This window comes from Mirounga angustirostris, unplaced genomic scaffold (genome assembly GCF_029215605.1).
Source record: "Mirounga angustirostris isolate CCGP_5_RB_7025 unplaced genomic scaffold, mMirAng1.0.hap1 SCAF_7, whole genome shotgun sequence".
In the NCBI taxonomy this organism is placed as follows: domain Eukaryota; kingdom Metazoa; phylum Chordata; class Mammalia; order Carnivora; family Phocidae; genus Mirounga; species Mirounga angustirostris.
The window spans coordinates 127,820,211-127,842,473 of NW_026991715.1; the positions used below are offsets into that span (position 1 = coordinate 127,820,211).

At 42.4% G+C, this 22,263-nt stretch overlaps 1 protein-coding gene across 4 annotated transcripts in view; it reads left to right on the forward strand.

Moving 5' to 3' along the window:
- Positions 1-22,263, forward strand: part of ADAMTS12 (ADAM metallopeptidase with thrombospondin type 1 motif 12) — a 298,641-nt gene that overhangs the window by 103,038 nt on the left and 173,340 nt on the right. For all 4 annotated transcript variants that reach the window (XR_008505101.2, XM_064596806.1, XM_045862685.3 and 1 more), the window contains exon 3: positions 10,295-10,445. Coding sequence is in view for 3 of the 4 variants with exons in the window: in XM_064596806.1 (XP_064452876.1) it covers positions 10,295-10,445 (151 nt within the window). In the remaining variant the exon portion in view is untranslated. The remainder of the gene's footprint in view (positions 1-10,294; positions 10,446-22,263) is intronic.

Sequence of the window (22,263 nt, forward strand, 5' to 3'; positions counted from 1 at the left end):
TCCAATGTGCTGGCAGTTTCGCCCTTCTTTTTAGGTGGACTTCCAATTTTCTGGTGCTGACAAACATGGCTTGCTACATAGAGCTTCTCCCCCACAAGGGCAAAGCCATAGAGAAATTCTGAGGAATGAAGTTTTTCTGATAGACGATTATTGAGAGAAGGAGAAGTAGTTAGAAATGACCTTAAGTCTCTGACAATTCCTCCTTTTGCTCAGGACTGGAAAGACCATTTTGTAAGACATTGTCATCCAGGAGGCTCCCTCCCTGTCCCTGAAGACTGTGGGAGAGAGAAGTTCTGATGAGTTTTTGGTTGCTACAGTGTCTCTTAGCTGATGCTCCTTGATTTTGTTAGCTTATGTAGGAATGCATGGTTTGAGATATAATGAAATTCCTTTTTTAATTTTCAGGAATAATAGGTTTGGTGGGGTTCTTCAGCATTTGTGTCAAGCTAGCTCTTTCAGATGTCCCGTCTTCTTAATATCAAATGCATCCACATTTCAAATCCAAAACATTTACTCTATTAGAGAATCTACTTCCTAGAATGTTTTAAACTCTTTTTGGCATCTTGTATTGCCCTGATCTGTTAAGATGTTATGGGCATTCTCTGTGAACCTAAGATTCAAGGGAACATTCTCCACAAACTGTAGTCAACAATTGTTATAGCTGAAACTTCTTTTGGTTGAGATGAACTAAATGTCTAATTGGGGTCATTGCTAGTATCTTTCCATTCTTTAGTGTTATGCTGGTTTGATGGTAGAAGAAGATAGAAATAATCAAGCACCACCTAATGGAATAGTGTCATTTTTCCAAAGTATGACACGTGGATTATCTGTATCAAAAACCCCAGAGTGCTTGCTAAAATGCAGATTCCTGGGTACACATTAGATGTACTGACGAGAATCTCTGGGCAAGACTCCTGGGCATATGCATTTTTAATAAGCTTTCCATGATTCCTTTGCACATTAAAATTAGAATTAGGTGGACCATCTGATGCCTTGTTCTCTTTGTGTTGTCATTGTGTTCTTATTTCTAAAGATCCACTTCAGTGGGCTGAGTGGCTGTTCTTCTGTCAGGGACTTAGTCTTTCTTTCCTAATAAGAACAACAGTCAGTGAATCTATGTGAACAGCTCTTGGGAATTAGAATGGAATAAATGCACTTAGTTCCAAGTATTATCTAGTGAGAACAACGAATTGAGAGACAGCTTTTCTACCCTTACGTGAGTAGAAAGTTTTCTTCTGGAGCCAAAACCTGAGTAATTTCAGAAATAAACAACTATGTTCGCCATGCTGCAAGATGAAGAAATGATTTAATTTCAGAAAAGAGTCCAAATACCATCACCTTGAGAAAATCCATAAGGGATGGAAACATTTACTGAAGACAAGGCTCTGTTTGGGGTGATTTTATATATTGCCCTATTCAGTTCTTACTAAAGCTCCTCAGCAAAGAACATGCTGTGATCACCATTTTACAGATGAGGAAACAGGCTCAGAGAAACTGAATTACTTGTGCAAAGTTACACTGCTTGTTAGTGCTGGAATTGACTGGTAACTCAGCCTTGTCTCCAAAGTCTGGTTTTTCCCATTAGAAGCAGAGAAACTGTGCTGCAGATTCTGTTTTCAGGGGAAAAGGAGGCCAAGACTAGGCATCCATGGTTGACCTAGTGACGTGAAATTAAGTTTATTGAAGATTTCAGCCTTCCTTCATTTGAAGAAATCCCAACTTGGGAATTAAGCTCAATTCTGCCCGAGAGAAGCCCAGAAAATCGGCCCTCCAGGCTGAGGAGATTCCTGTGATGTTTTGGAGGTTTGATTAGAAGGCCTCCACTGTTACTTCGAGCTCTCAGACTATTAAAGGAAGAAAGAGAAATCTATTAATTCTGTCTCCTCTCAGATTTTTTCAGACAACTCAGTGTATGCCAGGTCACCACTGATTCTCCCCGGTTAGTGTAGTATATATGTACATACAGGAGGTTTATTGTCAATAATTGGCTAGCATGTTTATGGAAGATGACTCCCATGATCTGCCATCTGCAAGCTGGGGAACCAAGCAAACCATGGAATAATTAAATCTGAGTCTGAAGCCCTGAGAAGCAGGGGAGTTGATGGTGTATAAATCCCAGTCTGTGTATAAATCCCAGAAGACCTGACTCTCAAGGGGTTGGGTGATGTCCACACTAGGGAGGGCGTTCTCCTTTACCGAGTCCCACTGAATTCAAATGCTAATGTCATATGGAAAAACCTTCACATACATGCAGAAGTCATATTTAATCAGAGCATTCCATGGCCAGTTGAGGTGGCACATAAAATTCACCATCACACCAGGCATCTGGGGGAAATGTTTCCTTAGACTATCACAATAGCTAATAGCTAACACTTATAGGGCACTTATTATGTGCTAACATTCATCCAAGTGCTTTACACTGACTCATTTAATACACATGACAACTTTTAATAAGTTAGTTAGCAAGTTACTATCACTATTCGTATTTTTCAAATGAGGAAATTGGGGCCCAGAGAAGTTAAGTTACTTGTAGCTAAGAGATGAGCTGAGCAGATGGACTTGAGAGACTTGCTTTCATCACCACTTTGTATTGTTGTGTGTATTGTACTGTGGATGATGCTCTGACCACATGAGCTTCTATGCATTTATTGAGTGCCAATAAATGCGGTAAATCCTTCTGCTAGGCATTTTACATACAATGTCTCTGATATTTACAACCCTGCAAATTAAGATAGATGATGCCCCATTTTACAGATGAGAAAACTGGGACTCATTGTATTGACTAATTTGACCAAGATCACACAGCTCAAGCTATTTCTTTTCTTTTCTTTTTTTTTTTTTTAAAGATTTTATTTATTTATTTGAGACAGAGAGAATGAGAGACAGAGAGCATGAGAGGGAGGAGGGTCAGAGGGAGAAGCAGACTCCCTGCCGAGCAGGGAGCCCGACGCGGGACTCGATCTTGGGACTCCAGGATCATGACCTGAGCCGAAGGCAGTCGCTTAACCAACTGAGCCACCCAGGCGCCTGCTCAAGCTATTTCTAATAGACCCTATCATAACTTTTTGATCTTATATATTTTTTGGAATCCATTCCATCAGTTTTTTTAATGAAGAGATTTGTTTTTTCTACTATTTAGACTCTGAACTGCCAGCCAGTGAGTGGGATGTGGTCTTGTGTATGTTAGGGTTGTGGTAGGCTTCTCTGAAGAGCATGGGAGAAGTATGAGGACATGTAGGTTGATATTTCAGGGCTCTTAGCAGGACAACTCTTTCTAGAAGTGGAACCTGGCTTCCAATTCTATATGATCATGAGTCCTATCCCAGGCTCCTGCTGGGACATCCACACCCCTTCCATTCTGGTCTCAGGACAATGGCAGCCCCCTCACACAGCCCTTGTCCTGCCAAATAGTTCATTATAATTTTGGCGAGTGTTGGATTGTTTATAGCTACTTATTTCTCTAATTGCTCTGAAGTCTGTGTCAGTACATTGGTGTTTCCAAGTTGGCTCCTGATTGACTTCATCTTTTTTTTTTTTTTTAAAGATTTTATTTATTTATTTAACAAAGAGAGAGAGAGCACAAGCAGAAGTAGTGGCAGGCAGAGGAAGAAGCAGGCTCCCTGCTTAGCAGGGAGCCCGATGTGGGACTCGATCCCGGGACTCTGGGATCGCGACCTGAGCCAAAGGCAGATGCTTAACCAACTTAGCCACCGAGGCATCCCCTGATTGACTTGATCTTAAAAAACAAACTGTTATAGTGAAATGTCACATTTTTGCAGTTCGTTTTTCTTTTAAGGCAGGTCTTCAGATTTGCCTTGATTATAGCACTCATCACTGTATGATGCCTATGCTATGGATCTCCTTCAGTCGTCAGCCAGTCTCTAGAAATATGCGGTCCAATGTACCTATTAACCACCTGTGGCTGTTTTAATTCAAGATAATAATTGAAGTTAAATGAAATTGGATCATATGGCATTTCTATTTTTAATTTTTTGAGGAACTTCCGTATTGTTTTCCAGAGTGACTGCACCAGTTGGCATTCCCACCAACGGCGCACAAGGTTTCCTTTTTCTCCACGTCCTCACCAACACTTGTTATTTCTTATCTTTTTGACAGTAGCCATTCTGACAGATTTAAGGTAATATCTCATTTTGATTTGCATTTCCCTGACAATGAGTCATGTTTGGCATCTTTCCATGTGTCTGTTGGCCATCTGTATGTCTTTGGAAAAATGTGTATTCAGGTCCTCTCCCTATTTTTAATCATATTTTTTTGGTGTTGAGCTGTAAATGTTCTTTATATATTTTGGATATAAACCCTTATTGGATGTATCATTTGAAAATATTTTCTCTTATTCAGTAGGTTGTCTTTTTGTTTTGTTGATGGTTTCCTTCACTGTGCGGAAGCTTTTTATATTGATGTAGTCCCAATAGTTTACTTTTTCTTTTGTTTTCCTTGTCTGAGGAGACATAGCTAGAAAAATGTTGCTATAGCTGATGTCAAAGAAATTACTGCTTGTGTTCTCTTCTAGGATTTTTATGGTTTCAGGTATCACATTTAGGTCGTTAATCCATTTTGAGTTTATTTTTGTGTGTGGTATTAGAAATGGTCCAGTTTTCCCAGCACCATTTACTGAAGAAACCCTCTCTCCCCATTGTATATTCTTGCCTCCTTTGTCATAGATTAATTGACCATATAAGCAAGAGTTTATTTCTGGGTTTTCTATTTTATTCCATTGATTTGGGTGTATGTTTTTGTGCTGGTACCATGCTGTTTTGGTTTATACATCTTTGTAATATATCTTGAAATCTGGAATTGTGTTACCTCCAGCTTTGCTCTACGATTCAGTAATTCTACTATTGGGTATTTACCCAAAGAAAATGAAAACACTAATTCAAAAATATACACACACTCCTCTGTTTATTACAGCATTATTCACAGTGGCCAAGATATGCAGGCAACCTAAATGTCTATTGATAGATGAATGGATAAAGAAGACGTGTGTACACACGCACACACACATGCACACACACACAGAGACACATATAGAGAGAATATTACGCAGCTATAAAAAAGGATGCGATCTTGCCATTTGTGACAACATGGTTGGACCTAGAGGATATGATGCTAAGTGAAATAAGGCTGACAAAGAGAAATACCATATGATTTCACTCATATGTGGAAACTGAAAACAAAACAAATGAATAAAACAATAAAACAAAAAGCAGAATGAGACCTTTGAATATAGAGGACAGAACTGTGATTGCCAGAGGGGTTGGGGGCTAGGGGGATGGGAAAAATGGGTGGAGGGGAGTGGGAGATATATGCTTCCAGTTATGAAATGAATAAGTCAAGGGAATAAAAGGCACAGCATAGGGAATATAGTCGGTGATATTGTAATAGCCTTGTATGGTGACAGAGGGTGACTATACTTGTAATAAGTATAGCATAATGTGTAGACTTGTAGACTCACTATGTTGTACACCTCTCAACTATACTCAACATGAAAAATTTTAAAAAGTAAGGTTAAATGAAATTAAACTTCGGTTCTGTTGTTATATTAGCCACATCTCAAATGCTCAGTAACAACATGTGGCTCATTGCTATCAAATTGGATGGTGCAGATATAAAACATCTCCATCATCACAGGAAGTTCTTTGGGCAGCACGTTCTAAGAGGTAGGGACCAGATCTGTATTGTTATAATATCTGCCCTACATATGGTAACTACCAAGTGGATGCACCAGAGAATGTCTTCCTGGCTTGAGCTTTATCTCCTCACACCACATGAATTAGTATCACTAAGAATAATATGGAAAATCTTCATGAATCTATGACATTACCAGTCGCTCCCATCATTGGCTCCATGCGGGCCAGTCAGGGAGCTCTTGGGGTCAAGCAGAGGGTGAGGTACTCCTGGGGGAATCTTCCCAGTGGTCTTATATCTATATTCTGAGGCTTCTGTCATCTCTTAACTTCTAGTCCTGGTTTAGGGTCCTGGTTACATATTAAATGATAAAGTGTTCTGCCTGCTACAGACCAGCAACAAAAGAAGTTAGTAATTCTGGGAGGCTGTCATGGCTTTTGGACTCTGCCACGTGTTTTGGAGACTATAGAAGTGCAGTCTTCTGTGTTTGCCCTCTAAAAGCACTCACCCTCACTGGTCTTCATTTTCCCTGAACCACAGCACTGGAATCTGTAGCACCTAGGGAGGGACCCTCCACCCCCCCAAATACACACCTTTCTCAGGGGTGCTGTATATCAAGTCTTGTCTTCTGGCTGCATTATAAACCTTGAGGTTTATATACCCGTCTTAGAGTTCTTAGCACAGGGCTGGCCAAGTGACAGATACAGATTGATAATCAATAAGGATGATTGTGGGGGTGCATCTTTATCCTCTTTCCTGTGTATTATAATGGGCAACAGGTGGTATCTTTTCCAGTGATTCATGTACTGTGATGAGTATCTTGGGTGTCTCTTTATCCCAAACCAATATGTTGCTCATGTTGTCTTCGTCCCCATGGGAAGAAAAACTTGATCTGGTAACTTCTGAAATTTTCAAGTGAAAAGGAATTTCTTTCCAGGACAGGTTGCTCAGTTTTGGCAGCACTGTTCCATTTTACAGCTCCAGGGGGTACAATTCACAGCTTTTTCTTATGTGAACAGCACCCCCTTGAGCTGTGCAGCCCAGGACCCGGAGTGTCAGAACTGATTTGGTAATTCTTTCCTATGTCTTTTACAAGACCATTGTTGTTACCCTTCATTCTGCTAGGTTTTACCTACGAGGCTGCCAGCATAGGTTAGGTGACTCTTCAGGGTCTCTAGGTTGTGTGATTCTAGAACACTCTATTCACAGATTCCTTGTTAGACACTGCCAGTTTCCCACTGGGCCCTAAATCATCGCACTAATGGAAGTATAATGTCAGTTACATCAAGATGACTAACACTTTGATGGGAGAGGGAGAAGAGGTTGTAGGCAACTATTCTCAATCTGAGACTGGGGAAAATAAGTTGGTTCTAAAGAGTTTGTGAAAGTCCTTCTCCCCCTTTCCTTAGCAGAGGGCAGTAGAGGTTCAATGCCACTGCCTCACACCAAGGTGGCTCAGCCCTTTGTCTCATGCCCACCAGTTGGGCTTGCCTGAAGAGTATAAAGCAATCTGAAGAGTCTGATTTAATGGACTTTAAGAAATCCACCTGCCTTAAAATCTTTTCCGCCGGTCAGTCCCTAACACTTGAAATGAACTAGTAGATATTTTTTTTTCTTTTGTATCAAATAATGCTTCCTGTAAAAAATTAAAGATGGACTTCAAGTTAATATATTAGTGTTAGAAATCAAAATAATGCTTACCTCTGTGGGGGGGATGGTATTGACTGGGAGGGGAATAGGGAGTTTCTGCTGGGAATGTTCTGTTTCTCCATTTAGGTGTTCCATCAATAGAAGATTTATGGGACTTTACAGTTATGATTTGTATATCCTTTTGTATGTTTATAAATCTTCAAAATAAAGTTTATTTAAAACAATTCTTAGAAGATAGCCTCAGGAAGCATTCACAGATATTTATAACTTAGTTAAAACAAGGACGTGAGTTTCTTTCCAAAAGGATGTCAGCAGTGTGCTGAGACTACTGGAGACTGAGGGGGAAGAGTAGGTGACAATGGAGAGAAAGGGCAGATTTGTCCTCCTTGAGCTTCTGTCTGGGGTTCATTCTGCCCTGGTTCTTCTGGGAACAGAGTACAAGCCCCCAGTGAATTGGATACTTTTTTTTCAAGTCCATTCCCTATTCTTCTTCAGAGATCTCAGAAAGGTCAGCAGGTTATAGAGAAGATTGGAATGAAGAGTGCCTCTTCCAGAACTGGTAATAGGAGAAGGTGATTCTCTTGGGCGGCTCGCTTCAGGAAAGCATGAAGCCTGTCCCTTGTTTGGAAAGCAAACCATAGGCAGCGAGTTCTTCCAGTGTGACCTGGCTCTGGTTAGGTGAGAAGAGACCAGTAACCCATGGCCACCTGGATACTCGTCTAAAGCTCCGTGTTTATATGTTGGTGGAGAAGGAGCTCTGCTGGGAAATCTTCTTCCCTCACTCTCCTCCAAACCAGTGGCTACCTCTTCATCCCCTCTCCTTCTGTGTGACCCACACAAGAGGTCCGTGCATGTGAGCAGGTGTCCTGTTTCCCTCCAGCTGGTGGGTCAGCCAGCTCTCCTAGGTGTCACCATCCAGCTTCAGAGAAATATTTAGACTGAGTAGGTAATTTCCGGGTGCAAGGCTGGCCTCGTGGAAGAATGCAGATGAAAGTAAGCCTTTAGGAAAATGCTTGTTTGGCTTTCAGGCATTCTCATTCATGTTGCTTATAAATAGTTATTATGTTCTCAGCCGGAGCCCCATCTGTTTCTTCTGTACCACCTGGGTCCAAAATTTGAGGTTAAAGAAATACCAATCAATCCTTCTTGTTTTTTTCTTCAGGGACATCCATATTGGGTTGATAGCAGTTGCACAAAAGGACCCCGCACCAGCCTTCCCTGAGGAGTCTCTGAGTCCTCCTTGTTTCTGTGGAACAAATGAGCTTTATCAGCAACAGGCTTACATTCTCCTCATGTCCCTGCTCTTTGTTTCAGAGTAGAAATGGAACCAAATCTCAACACTGTGCAAGTCTGTTTGCAGCTATTTTATTACAATCTGGATCTTGTCAGTTCTTTATGTCCCATGGGATTCCTCAGGGAAAACACCACCACCTTGCATCTGTAAAGTACTTTGCATGGCACTTTTATAAGCCTTAGCTCATTTGATTCCTCGAACAGCCCTGTGAAGTAGTAGGCATTTTTTTTTTTTTTGCAGGTTGGGTAACCTCCTCAAAGTCACATAGCTGTTCTTACGACCGCCAGTAAAGTGTGCCTTTTTTTTTCTGTTCCTCTTGTTATTAAAGATATTTCAAAGTCAGTAATCAAAACAGGAAGCCAATTATGAGATTTATGTTAAGATCTGGTTATGTTACTGATCCAATGAAGCAAACATTTTGGAAAGACATCCAAGTCAGGGATTGTCCATAGAGAGCAGCCTCCTTTCATGGAGCCCCTCTTGCCTTTGAGTGTGGGGGCTGCTTAGTCTTCAGACTCATCCGCAGAGCAGGGCAGCCCTGGCTTGCTGAGGTATGGTGAGGGGGCTTGAACTTGGAAGCCTTCACAGTTTCCCTAAGCTCCCAGTGTTTCCAGGTTTACTTTTGCGAACGTATTATTCACTGAACGGCTATGTTGACCCTAATACAATGAAATGACATAAAATCTGGAAAGAGACTAATGATAGTTAAGACTATGAGCCAGGCCCTTTTCTAAGAGCTTTGCATATATTAACTCATTTGGTTTTCATAACAAGCCTTGATTATCCCCATTTTTCACTTGAGAAAGCTGAAACTGAGCAAGTCATTTGCCCAAGGTCACAATGCTCCTAAGTGAAGGACCTGGGATTGAAGCCGTTTAATTCCAGAGCCTGAGCTCCTGATCACCTCAGTGTGATGCCTTAGGCAGGTCTTCTAGGCAAGTTCTTTTTTTCATTAATATAAAATTCAGATCCTGAGCCTTAAGTCCAGCCTAGGAGATCGTTGGCAAAGGAGTTTTCTAAACATCTCAAATTGGCACTAGAAATTTTCCTTCTAGACCTGACCTCCAGAAAGAGTGATTCATCGATGGGCTTTTTCCAGCATATCACTGATTCCCATATCTGTGAATGAGAGTGCCCCCCTCCCCTGGAAACTGACAGAGGACTTTGCACTGTGGACTCCTGGAAACTCAGTCTCAGATTTTTTTGTTTCCATGAGAGCACTGTGGCAAAAACACTTCAAGCAGCTGTGTGAACGTGTAGCTGGACGACCCCCATACAAGTAAATGTTCCAAAAAATTGTCAATGGAATATGGCGTATGGGGACCAACTCCATAATAGGGCAACTGGGAAGCATTGGTTCTTAATATAAGATTCATAGATACCCAGCAATGGGTTTTAGGGACAGGGGAATGAACCTGCAACATTGCATGCCACATTTTGGATACATGCGTATAGGTACACTTTTTTCATTGGAATCTCAAAGGGATCCATGGTTTAAAAACATTGAATAACTATGACTATAAAGACATCTCATTAACTTATTTATGTGTCACTTTTCTGTGAGATAAGATGGCAGATTCTGAAAGCACTGGTCTTATGGGTTTTAAGGGGTCATCACGATCTATGTAATTTTCACTTTACTAATTTTCTCTGCATAGATACAGAAGTGATTCAAATAGACCTTTGTATTATGTATATTTACAGACTGGGTTTTTCCATCTACCACATGGAGACTTCTTCATTGAGCCCATCAAAAAGCATCCCGTGGCTGAGGGAGAGTACCACCCACACATCATTTACAGGAAGCCAAGGCAGAGAGCTCCAGAGCAGGAGGAACAAGCCTGCGGATTAAAGGGTATTGTGACTTAAATCTCTTCACCGCATTGAGGAGTCTGTTTTGTTCCATTATTGTTCTATTACAACATGACCTGTTCTTTTTTTCTTCTTTTTTTTAAGATTTTATTTATTTATTTGACAGAGAGACACACAGAGAGGGAACACAAGCGGCAGGGGGGTGGGGGTGGGAGAGGGAGAAGCAGGCTCCCCACTGAGCAGGGACCCTGACGTGGGGCTCGATCCCAGGACCCTGGGATCATGACCCGAGCCGAAGGCAGACTCTTAACCATCTGAGCCACCCAGGCACCCCACAACGTGACCTGTTCTTTCAAATCTGTTATCGCCTCCCCCTTTCTTGCCACAAAGTATGTGCCCTTGTAGGAATAATTTCACTTCCTTGGCACATCCTTGCCATATTAATTGATGATATTCACATGATACTCATAATGATGAATTGTTTGTTTGTTTTTAAACTTTTGAATCCCCTAGAGGATGATCGTTTGAATTAAAGACAATGAGTTTTAGTACTAGCAAAGTTACAATACTTTAGTGTGGATTTACCAAACTGTTTGTTGTATCTGCGTATGGAAGGCAGATTTCAATGTGTGATGATGCTGATAATGTGTGAAGAGAAACTGAAAGAAATATCAACACATTATCAGATGATGAATTCAGCTGAGCTTCTTTTGGCTGCCTTTGGTTTGCAGTTCACTGACGTATGTTTCCTGACCCTCCGCTCGAGAGTGATCTGAACTGGTCCTCTCTGCCTTGTACAAAACAGTTTCAGATAGTTTTCAGAGGTGAACTCACCCAAGTTGTGTCCTTGTAATTCCCACATTCTCTCTTGACTTGTAGGAGATATAATCTATGCATAAAGGGCCACTGGAAATTGGGACATTTTCTTAAATATTGTATAGTTTCTTCCTTCTTCAGAGAAAAAAATAATGGGCCAGGGGGACAGTTAACAAAAGGAATCCATAATATTATTTACATGTCTTAAGGATTTGGGAACCATGGGCCTCAGTGGGAAAATAGAGAGTGAAAGAATTAGGGCAGGCGGATTCTAATAAAGGTTTGGGAGGACTCAGAACTTTGCAAGCAGGAGAAGAAGAGGGCAAGGGGACAAGTACTTTCTCTATAGACTTCACCCGGACCCTGGGATAGATGGTAACTTTCTTGGGAATTTCCTTTGTAATCTTAGCAGAGTATGTAAACAAGAAGACATTTTGAGTCTATAATTTTTCCTGTACACAAGAATGGACAGCTGCTTACATTCCTTAACTTTAGGAAGCTATTCCAACTTTGTCCTGAATTAGATAACGGACCGTCTAAATCTCCTGCCAAGAGCTAAGAGAAGGGAAGAGATTCTTCTTCTGGATGGTCTGATTGATTAAGTTACCAATTCAGATAACTTAGTCTCTATGTGAAATTTTAGGACTCTGATCTAATCACTTGAAGAATTTCCCAATTCCTATTACACATTGGATGATGGGATAACACTTTGTATGTGTGATTCACTCTTTTTGAGATCACTGGGTTATCAACATGGCAGAGAAAGAAAGTTACTAGGGCAGTGAGTGAACTTGGCCAGGGCCACAGTTGTGCTGTGAAATGAGTTAGGCTATTCCTCATGCACCCACCTTGAACACCTTCTCTGTTGAGATAGACTTGATTAATAATGAACTGAGAATGGCACATATTTCATCATAAAGGCAAAAGGGATGGATAGGAAAGGAGTGAGGTTTACAAATGTCATGTCCCCGTTAGGTCACACACCATACCTCAGCCTTAGTGCTTGTCATACTATTTCCTTACTCATTCTCCACCAACCCTAAGATTTACCATTACTTTGGAAACTTCTCTGATTAATCCCATTTGGAACAATCTTTGCATTGTGAATTTCTCCACATGTATCTTCTAAAAGATACTCTCTTAAACTTGCTTAAAACCTCACAATATCAGAATTGAATAGATTAGGTCTGTTGGAAGGACCTTTAAGAGTGCCTAATGCGGCCCATTTTTCACCAAAGAAGCAAGTGTGACTCAGAGAAGGGAGTGAACTTTCAAAACTATCAAGGTGATAGGTGTTCAGAATATAGCCAAGCTTAAAAGTTAAGGTTCTGTTATACCTAGGGCTTTATACTCCCTCATGGTTATTCTTTATGTCTTCTTTGAATCTATAAATCTTGTTTTATCAACTGTCTTGAAAGCACCATTAAAGTAGGAATTCCCTTCCCAAACAGTATATAACATAGTGTAAGATGCAAAGTAGAAGTTTAGTAAATCACTAGAATGAAACGAAGACTAGTTCATAGCCAAATAGATTAGACTAGAGTATACTAGCCTCTCGTCTACATAACACTGATAGAAAAAAGTAATGTGGATTTTCTAGAAGTTGAGAAAATGTCACTTGTTTGTGACCATCTCTATACCAAGCATGATTTAATGCCTAAATGATAGCTAGAGATTTAAGGATAATCTAATGTGCTTGTGAATATTCTTAAAATATACATGACATTTGAATTTTATAAATCTTGGTGTATTGAAACGGACTTGGTCTTGCTAAACAAGGTAATTGCGCTGTTCTTATACCACGTTACCCTGCAGAGATGATGGAATTAACTGACAGTAGCCCTGTCATTAGCCAACATTACCGTACACTTTATACTTAGGTCAGTTGGTGTTTCAAAGTTGAATTACTGTGATTATATCAAGAAAGATCCCCTCTACTTGTGTAAAATGTTCTGTCTTTGTCATGTTTAAAGCAGGAACCCCTTTGGTATTGAAAAAAGATGTACTTTAAAAGTGCTCTAGTCATTCGGGAAGGAAAATGTGTCAATTACTTTCCTCTAAAATGTGTCTCTGTACTTATTGTGATCTCCCACATAGAAAGGTGTCCAGGAGTTTCACAGTGGGTCCCTTATCAGTATGGTCCAAAAGTTCATTTTATTAAACTCTTCAGAAGTTCATTTTATTGACAATGACAATTTCCTTTAGCTGAAGTTTTTTTTTGTCGAGGATATAGTGGCTATTAGATGGAAGTGTCCAGGGGAACTATGGTTTCAGGAAGCTGGGGAAGGGAGTTCACACTAGTCAGATCAGATGCTAACAGCTGCGGGGTCATCTATGGCAGAAAGGGGTCCGGGCAGGTAAGATCAGAGTTTGGAATTTCATGCATTAGGACTCTAGGCTGGGAACATGGGGTCTGGCTCCTGGCATGCATTTTTGTGTTCAAAATTCAACAAATATCTATTGGGTATATTCTTTATGGCTGGTGCTCTCCTAGGTTCTGTGGGTTCATATGTGAATAAGATATGATTCTTGGTCTTTATAGAGTTGACAGCCTGAATATAGGACATGGGTAAGTAGGGATCTGGTCCAGGGTTTATCTTTATAGTATATGGTAAGACCATGAAGGAAGATGGAATCTTAAGGCATGTATCGGGTTTTTTGTCACTGCATTATGTTTACACCAGGACATGTAGCTGTAATTCATTCATTTTCCCTGCTGTGCTATATTCCATTATGTGAATCTTCCACTTGATCCAGTCTCCTGTGAGTAGATCTGAACTGCTTCCAGTTTGGAGCTATTATATATTATGTTGTAAAGACTGTTCTTGAACATGTTTCTTAGGATTCAAGTCCATAGGGTTATCAAAGACATATACCAAGTGGTGGAATGAGTTTCTCTTAGGTTATATACATCTGGCTTTACTGGATGATGCAAACTTATTTTCCAAAGTTGATGTTCAATTGTGGTGAGTGAGAATTCCCATTGTTCCATATTCCATCCAATACTTGCTATTCTCACTTTTAAATTTGGTCGGTCTAGTGGATATGAAGTGGTATCGCTCTATGCTTAATGTTGAACTTAAACATATTTGTTATGGAGTTGGGTCCTAAATCTTTGGCTTGTGGCTATAGATTATCCACGAATAGTTTTCTCCTCTGTACCCAGAGTGGAAGCCCAGAGAACCAACTTTAGGTTTGCTTACTTGTTTCTTCGTTTTCTGGTTCACTTTTTCACTTAGTCTCTGATCTGACTTTTAAACTTGTCTTTTTTTTCCTCCAGAGCAAAAGTAGCGAGCAGCAGATACCCTAGTTCCGCAGCTAGCTGTGCGTATCAATCGGAGTTCAGCCAGAAAAGCAGAACCAGTAGGAGATATGTATGAGGAGATTTACTGCAAGAAATTGGTTACCACAGTAGTGGAGGCTGGCTAGGCAAATCCCAAATCCAGGGACAGGCCATCAGGAAAGGCAGGCTGCAGATGTCAGGCCTAGGCTGAAGCAGCTGACCAAGGCAGAATTTCATCTAGAAAGTCTCAGCCCTACTCTTAAGGTCTTTCAGCTGATTAAATCAGGCTGACAGATTATCAAGAATATTCTCTTTACTTTGGCTTTACTAAAGTCAACGGATGGAAGGACTTGAATTTACTTCTGGGAGACACCTTTCACAGCAACACCCAGATTAGTGTTTGATGGAATACTGGGGACAGCAGGCTAGCCAAAGTGACACAGAGAAAAGATCATCACAGTCCATCTTTTGCTCTTCTCTCTGCATTTCTGCTTACTTGTATTTGTTTTTCTTTTTTTCTATTTTTGGCCTCTGAAGATTTCTTCCCTTTTTCAATGCTTATCAGGGGCTTAATACTGGGAGAGTTTTTCAGAGTGTCTAGTCTACCATATTGCAAGAAATCAGTCTTGAGTAGATTTCTTATTGAAGTCATTTGGAAATTTTTGAGTTGCCTTTTAAATGGCATGCACAGACATTACTAAATACTAACAAATGTTACAAATGTTATAACATTAACAATAGCTCATTAGAATAACTAGTATATCAGATCACTAATCCATGTAGTATGTGCAGGGGGCTTGTTCGGATTTTATGGAAATCCAGTTAGTTGATTCTGAATCACTGCCGTACTCCATACTGGTTCTAAAGCACACAAGTTGTTTGTTTTGGCTAACAGCAAACTTTCTGAGTACAACCTGCCTGAGACTTGTCTTGAAATTTCTGATTTACCTGATCGCCTTATGATTATAGTCACCCCACTGTGATCCATACCTGACTTTGCTGTGAGGTAGTTAACATTTTAATTGCTGTTCTGTACTTTTTTCTTTTAGTGAGTGGCATATTGCTTTTGATTATCTGCTTTCAGAACTGGTGGGAAGATTAGTAAGGAGCTTCAAGCTTTTACCAATGAGCGGGATGAGAAGACTATTGGGGAGAATTTGGGGAAATACATAATAGGTAAATGTATGGAAAGAGGAATTGGTAACCCAGTTTCTTTTGTTTGCGTAGTAAAATCTAAGACCAAGACGACAGGAACTCAAAACACCAGTTGGCTCAGGGCTGGAGTAGCTCTGTAGCCCTGAGATACTCCCTGATCCAGAAGCCTTTCCTCAGTAGCCAGACCTCACCATGTCCTCCCTGCCATGCATTTCCTTACTACTTTACTGTTCTTTGCCTTGTTCCATCATCATTTCAGGGCCATAGGCTCCCACTTTCCAAACATACCATAACTATCTATTTGGAGCTTATCACTCCAAACACAGCATTTGCCATTCTGAACTAGTTTTTATTTCTCAAAAAAAGCCTTGCTTTTCCTTGCCTCTAGCCCTTGCGGTTAGGTTCCTTCTGCCTGAAACTTGTTTTCCCCAGAAGCTTTACTGAGTTACTTCTGTTCATCTTTAGGACTCACACATGGCTTCCTTTAGAAAACCTTCTTGGCTCAATCTGCATTAGATGCCTCTCCTCTGACTCTTAACACCAGCTCCTTTCCCTACGTCAGGCTTTATCATATGATGAATATCTGCCTGTGTCCTTCTCTGCACTGTAAGCTCAACGAGGACAAGAATCATGTCTGCTCATTCACAAGCATGTCTCCAAGATCTGACAGAGTTCCCTACTAGGTTAGGAACTCAGAAATGTTGAACTTGTAAGTATTGAGTTTACGGACCTTCTCTGATGCATTTGGCAACTTATTACACACTTGTATTTAGCTATATGGAATCTATTTAACCTCTGAGAATACCCAGACCTTCCTGAAGAAATTTAGTAGATAGGCTGATGCCTGGCTGTCGAAGAGACAAAATGTGGCCATGGTTGGGACTCTTGGCCTGAGGTTGTAGCTGAAAGTGACTACTTCAAATTTTGATTTTTAGAAAAAAAGAGAATGGATGGATAAGAGAAAGTAAGTGACATTCATTCCCTCAGCAAGCTTCTCCCCTGCACCAGGCACTGTTCTAGGAACTGGGGATGCAGTAGAGAACAGCATACTCACCTGCCAGGAATATAGCGACACAGAGGCCTGGAAGCCTAAGGCAGGCAGGAGAGGGGTGTTCTCCAGGGAGAGACAAAGAAGAGCAAATGCCTTGGAAGATGAGAGGGCTGAGTCAGTCATTAGCATCCCTAGTGCTGGCCTCTGAATCTGGGACACATGGATTTTCAACTTCCTGTGGAGAGTTGGGAGGACAATTCTCAACCAGTCCATGAGGCAAATTTCTGGCATCCTTTCAGTCTTGTTTCAAAAGCTGCCTCCTTGAGAGGTCCCCTTCCCCTACATGGTTGGCCCTAGGAGGACTGATGAGTCCCTTTCCTGAGCTCACCCTGCATTTTGATGTGGTCCCTGGAGACTTCTACCTTCCTGCCTCCCCACCTCCCCCTCCTTCCCTGCTCCCTAGATGTTCCTTCAGATGGGCTCACCTCAGGGCTTATGCATTTACTGTTCCCTTGCGCTGGAACCCCCCCCCCCCCCCCCCCCCCCCGTCATTTCCTCATGGCTTATTCTGTCCCACTGCTCAGGTCACTGCTCAGATTCACCCAATCAGAGAAGATTTTCTGATCACCATCTAACATAGGTGTCTTTTCATCACTTTGTAAACCATTTATCTTGTGTTCTCTCTTTTCAGAGCATTTGTCATCACCTGATGTCACTTATCTATGTATTCGTTTATTGTCTGTCTTCCCCCAACTAGAATGTAGGCTCCCTGAGGGCATACACTTCCTCACTTTTGTTCTCTGCTGTATTCCCACTGCCTGGCACAGAGCCCGCCATAGTAAGCACCCAATAAATGTTGAGTGAATGGTGAGTAAATGAATGAATCATAGCTTCATTAGTGATTATCCTGTTGAACTTGTATTCTCTTTCCACCACTAGACTCACTTTGGTACCAAGGATACTTGTGTCCTAAATATTGAGCCCAGTATCTGATGCCTAATAATTGTTGATAAATGTTTGTCCATTGAATCAGTGAATGTTGTGTACTTGCAACGGGGTCCTGCAGGTGTGAGAAGACACTTGTCTCACCAAGGCTGGGGGTCCAAGCATTTCAAGAGTGCTCTGAGTCACTGAGGCAAGGCGAATGTGTTCTTTGGGCAGCAGTTAATGTTAACTCTGTATTTGTCCCACAGCTTGATTAATGTCAGTGTTTGGGAAAACAAACATTCCCACCCCCATATAGCGCCATTTCTGTGCAGCAGCTGGAAGTCTCATAAATAACCATGAAATTGTTTCTCTATGGGGAAGGAAGTTTACTTGTTAGATTTGAAATCAAATATTTGAGGAAATTATGAATGCATTTTATGCTTCAAATCCTCTCCTCCAAAGGCAGAAAAGTGGATCCCTAGGGTGCTTTCTGGGCCAATAAGTCAAAGATTAGAAAGTTCCAGAGTTTAATTTACATTAGTTTGTGTGTCATTGGTTGACCTTCCTTCCTTCAAGATACATTAATTTGATGCTTTCTATGGGCCAGATCCTAAGTGACACAGCTCTGAACATGGCAAGTTGGACCTTCCCTATGGACTTACAAGATTGTAGGAGGAGAACCTAACAAAAATTGTAAAAATAGTGCATATGAGCATTGTGACAAATGCCATAAGAGTGTATAGAAGAGGAACCCAATATGATCAGGAGGGTTAGAGAAGGTCTGTCTGAGAGAAGCCATAGATGGGATATAAATTTTTAGGGAGCCTATAGAACATCAGCATTGAGGAATGGTGCCTATTAGGGATTATATTATATCCCCCCAAATTTCATTATTGAAGTTCTAACCCTTGGAACCTCACTTCAGAATGTGACTATATTTGGAGATAGGATCTTTAAAAAGGTAATTAAATTAAAATACAGTCGTTAAGGTGGGCCATAATTCAATATGGTGTCCTTAGAAGAAGAGGATATTTGGACACAGACACACATAGGGAAGACCATATGAAGACACAGGGGAGGATGACCATCTACAAGCCAAGAAGAAAGTCCTCAGAAAGAAAGCAGACTGCTAACACCCTGATCTTGGACTTTCAGCCTTCAGGATTGTGAGGAAATAACTTTCTGCTGTTTAAGCTACTCAGCCTGTGGTACTTTGTTCTGGTGGCCCTAGCTGATTAATAGAGCAGTGACTTGTTAGATTACCTGCACGGTGATCCTCTAGTTCTTTCAAGCTGTGAGGAGTTGGTTCTGTTGCATGAGCAACAGAAGACTGTACACACAACAGTAAGTTTTAGTCAGGACTGGCTTTAAGGTGTGTGACTGGTGCGACCACACAGGGCCATACTCAGAAGAGCGGCGCTCCGTGGCAGCCATCTTGAAATTCTTAATGATTTTATCTTATTTTTTATCTTCGACTTTGTGCTTTGGAAGTGAAGTCTAATCAGACAATGGACCATGTGCTGTGGGCCTGGAGCCTCAGCCCCTACATGTTCTTGCACCTTGCCACCTCCCTGCCTTCCCAGGATGGGTTCTTGGCCACCTTTACTTTCTACTATGACTCCACTACCGCTGCGACCCTTTCTGGGCAGAGCACACCAATGTGGGGAGGCCTGCTCCCGTGGCTGTCTTCCACCCCCAGGGGAAGCCTGTGCACGCACAGGAGAAGGTTCAGGAGTGAGTGTCCTACAGTGTCTTAGGATGAGGCATGGCAGCAGTCCTCTCCATCCTGAGCTGACATTCGGTAGGTGACTGAGAAGGGACCGCTTATCCACTTCCCATTCAGATACTGAACATCTCCTGGTGTGGTGTTTGCAATCCCATGGGGTCACCCACTTGGGTAGCTTGAGGTCATAGACTGTAAGGGAAAGATTGACTTCTCTGCCCCTGCCCAGGGCCCTATATTTTCCTTTTGTGTTGCACTCTGCAAATCATGGCCCTGGGTTTAGAGTTGCTTTGGTGGCAAAAAATTAAAGTGAATCTGACACATATTAATGATATGCCCGAGATTGCTGTAGAATTAGCCATCGATGAAAGGTAATTATTATTAATCATTAATTTTAGTTTTGCTCATATATAAGCAAATGAGTTTTACATTTTTCTTTCATAGTAGAGTTTAGAGAAGAATGGAGTGGAAATCAGGAGAACCGCATTCTGTGCCACCTCTGTCCCTCCCTGACTGGGACACAGTATATGAACCATGGCCTCCGTTTCCTCATCAGTAAGATGAGGGGCTTGGAAGATCTTTGTGGATTCTTTTAACTCTCATATGCTGTGAGTCTGTTTCTGTTTTTATTCTGCAGTATCTAGAAGCAAAGCAATGTTGACATTCTTTACTTAGTGTGGTTTAAAATCCGTCAAGTGGGTTTGTATACACTGGCGTCTCATACTGGTAAGTGTGAACCATCTCTCCCGTGTCCCCAGGGCAGGGCTGCCAAGGGCCATTCTCCTTCTGGGCCTTCTGCTTCCTTTACACACTTGCCCCATCCCAAACTGCCGTACCTAAAACTTCGGAGCACAGGCTGCTGACCTAGGAGGCCTGCTGGGCCTGCCATTTCGGGGGCTCTGAAGCTGAGGCAGCAGAACCTCAGAGCCCTGAGTTAGTGGATGTGTCTGGTGTGTCAGCAGGGAAGAAGGGGCAGTCCAGAAACTGAATTCGGACCCGAGGTCCCTAACATGTTGGAGAGAGGGGAGAATGTGATGTTGTAGTAAGATTAGAGGGCCTACTTACCCAGGTTCCATCCCTCTCTTTCTCTCTCTCTCGTACACACACACACAAATGTGGTGCTGGATTAAAAAGACTCCACATATATTTGAGTGACATCGGATATAGTGGGATTGTTATTCTAGGTTTCAGGACTTCATGTTTTAGCTAAATTTAACCTGAGTGAGGGGGGTGTGTGTGTGGCGTGTAGGTGTGTGTTTATGTGTGGTGTGTGGGCTTGTGTAGTATGTGTACGTGTCTTTACGTGTGTGGTGCGTAGGTGTGTGTTTCAACACACATATTATATACCGTTGGCTCCAGGAGGCAGACTGCTTGCTCAGCTGTGATGACTCAGGATTTTATGGAAGTTCTTTCCACCCTCGTTAACTATACCACGGTGAAAGCCCAGTGTATCCTCTTAGCCAACAGAGGGGTTCTTTGTTTACTTCGCTGAGGGAGAGTCCACGCTTTGCCCTGCTGAGAGGTTGTGCTCAGAAGAGTGCCAGCCCCTGGCGCTGTAGGCCCTGCACTTCTGAGGGGGTCTTGCTGCTGCGTTCTCACAGGAGGGGCAGAGGGCTTGTGTTCTATGAAGCCACGTCTTCCCCCGCTCCCCCCCCAGGAAAACTTCAGCAGGGCGTCAGCCCTTCCCGCCGGCTCCTCTGGGACACCAGAGCGTTCTCCTGGTGGGATCCGCGAGCGCTGAGTTACCGCTGGTGGCCCTGTGCATCCCCGGCCAGCCGGCGTCATGACGGGACATCTGACGCCCAGGGGCTTCCCCAGGGTGCTAACGTTGGGGTGCGGAAGACAGGCAGCTGTGAATGCGGGTCTGGTACGAACACCGATCGATAGGATATCGGCAGCTAAGAGCCACTCCTCCCCAAAGGACAGGGCAGTTGACCTCAGACACCCGAGGCGAGAGCCAAAGGCTTTTATCTTGCTAGTTCTGTCAGGCTTCAGATCCCTTTTGGTCTTGTTTCTGCTGGGAATACGCAGGAGATGTGCCAGGCTGAGAGAATCAAAGACACTTTTCATCTGCACACCTTCTCTTTCTGGGGGACAGTCCCAGTTGAAAGCAGACTGTTCGTGTTGAGGGGAAGGGGGGACAAAAGCCAACTGATTGGAGATATTCTGCACTTCAGTAACAACAACAAAAAAAAATCAAAGGACAGTCTCTGGGGACAGAGCAGTGGTTTATCCTCCTCATGATTCCGGCTCAGAGGATGACATGAATCAGGGGCTGGTGAGAACAGTCATGGCCTTCCCAGGGGGAGAGACCATTATCAAAATCCCAGATGGCGCCATCTCACGCACCTTCCACGAGCACCGGTATTGGGCTGAGTTCTCTAGGATTCCATCTTCACATTTCAAGGGACTTCTTTAGGATTCTGTTGTTTGTTGATCACATCTGTGTCCGTGGTAGCCTGTGTCAAGGTGAAGCCTCAGCAGTTGAGCCAGGCAGATTTGAATTCCAACTAGCTGGCAGGCAACTTGGGCAGGGGACTGTTTTCCTACTCCTGTTACGTCTTTTCTTTTTCTTTTATTTTTTTAAGATTTCATTTATTTGACAGAGAGAGAGAGCACACAAGCAGGGGGAGTAGCTGAGGCAGAGGGAGTAGCAGGCTGTCTGCTGAGCAGGGAGCCCGACGCGGGGCTCGATCCCAGGACCCTGACTGAGATCATGACCTGAGCCAAAGGCAGCTGCTTAACAGACTGAGCCACCCAGGCGCCCCACTCCTGTTTCTTCTTATTTCTATTTTGTCCTCTGTAAACTGTGGATGATGAAAATTTCCATACCAAGATGGGGTAGGGTGGAATCAGTGAGCCTCAGGTTCATAGTTCCTGAGCTACAAGTCCAAGTTCCAGAGATGCCCTGAAAACCAAAAGTAGTTTAGTGTTGAGCAACCTTATTTGGTGGCAGGATGCAACCC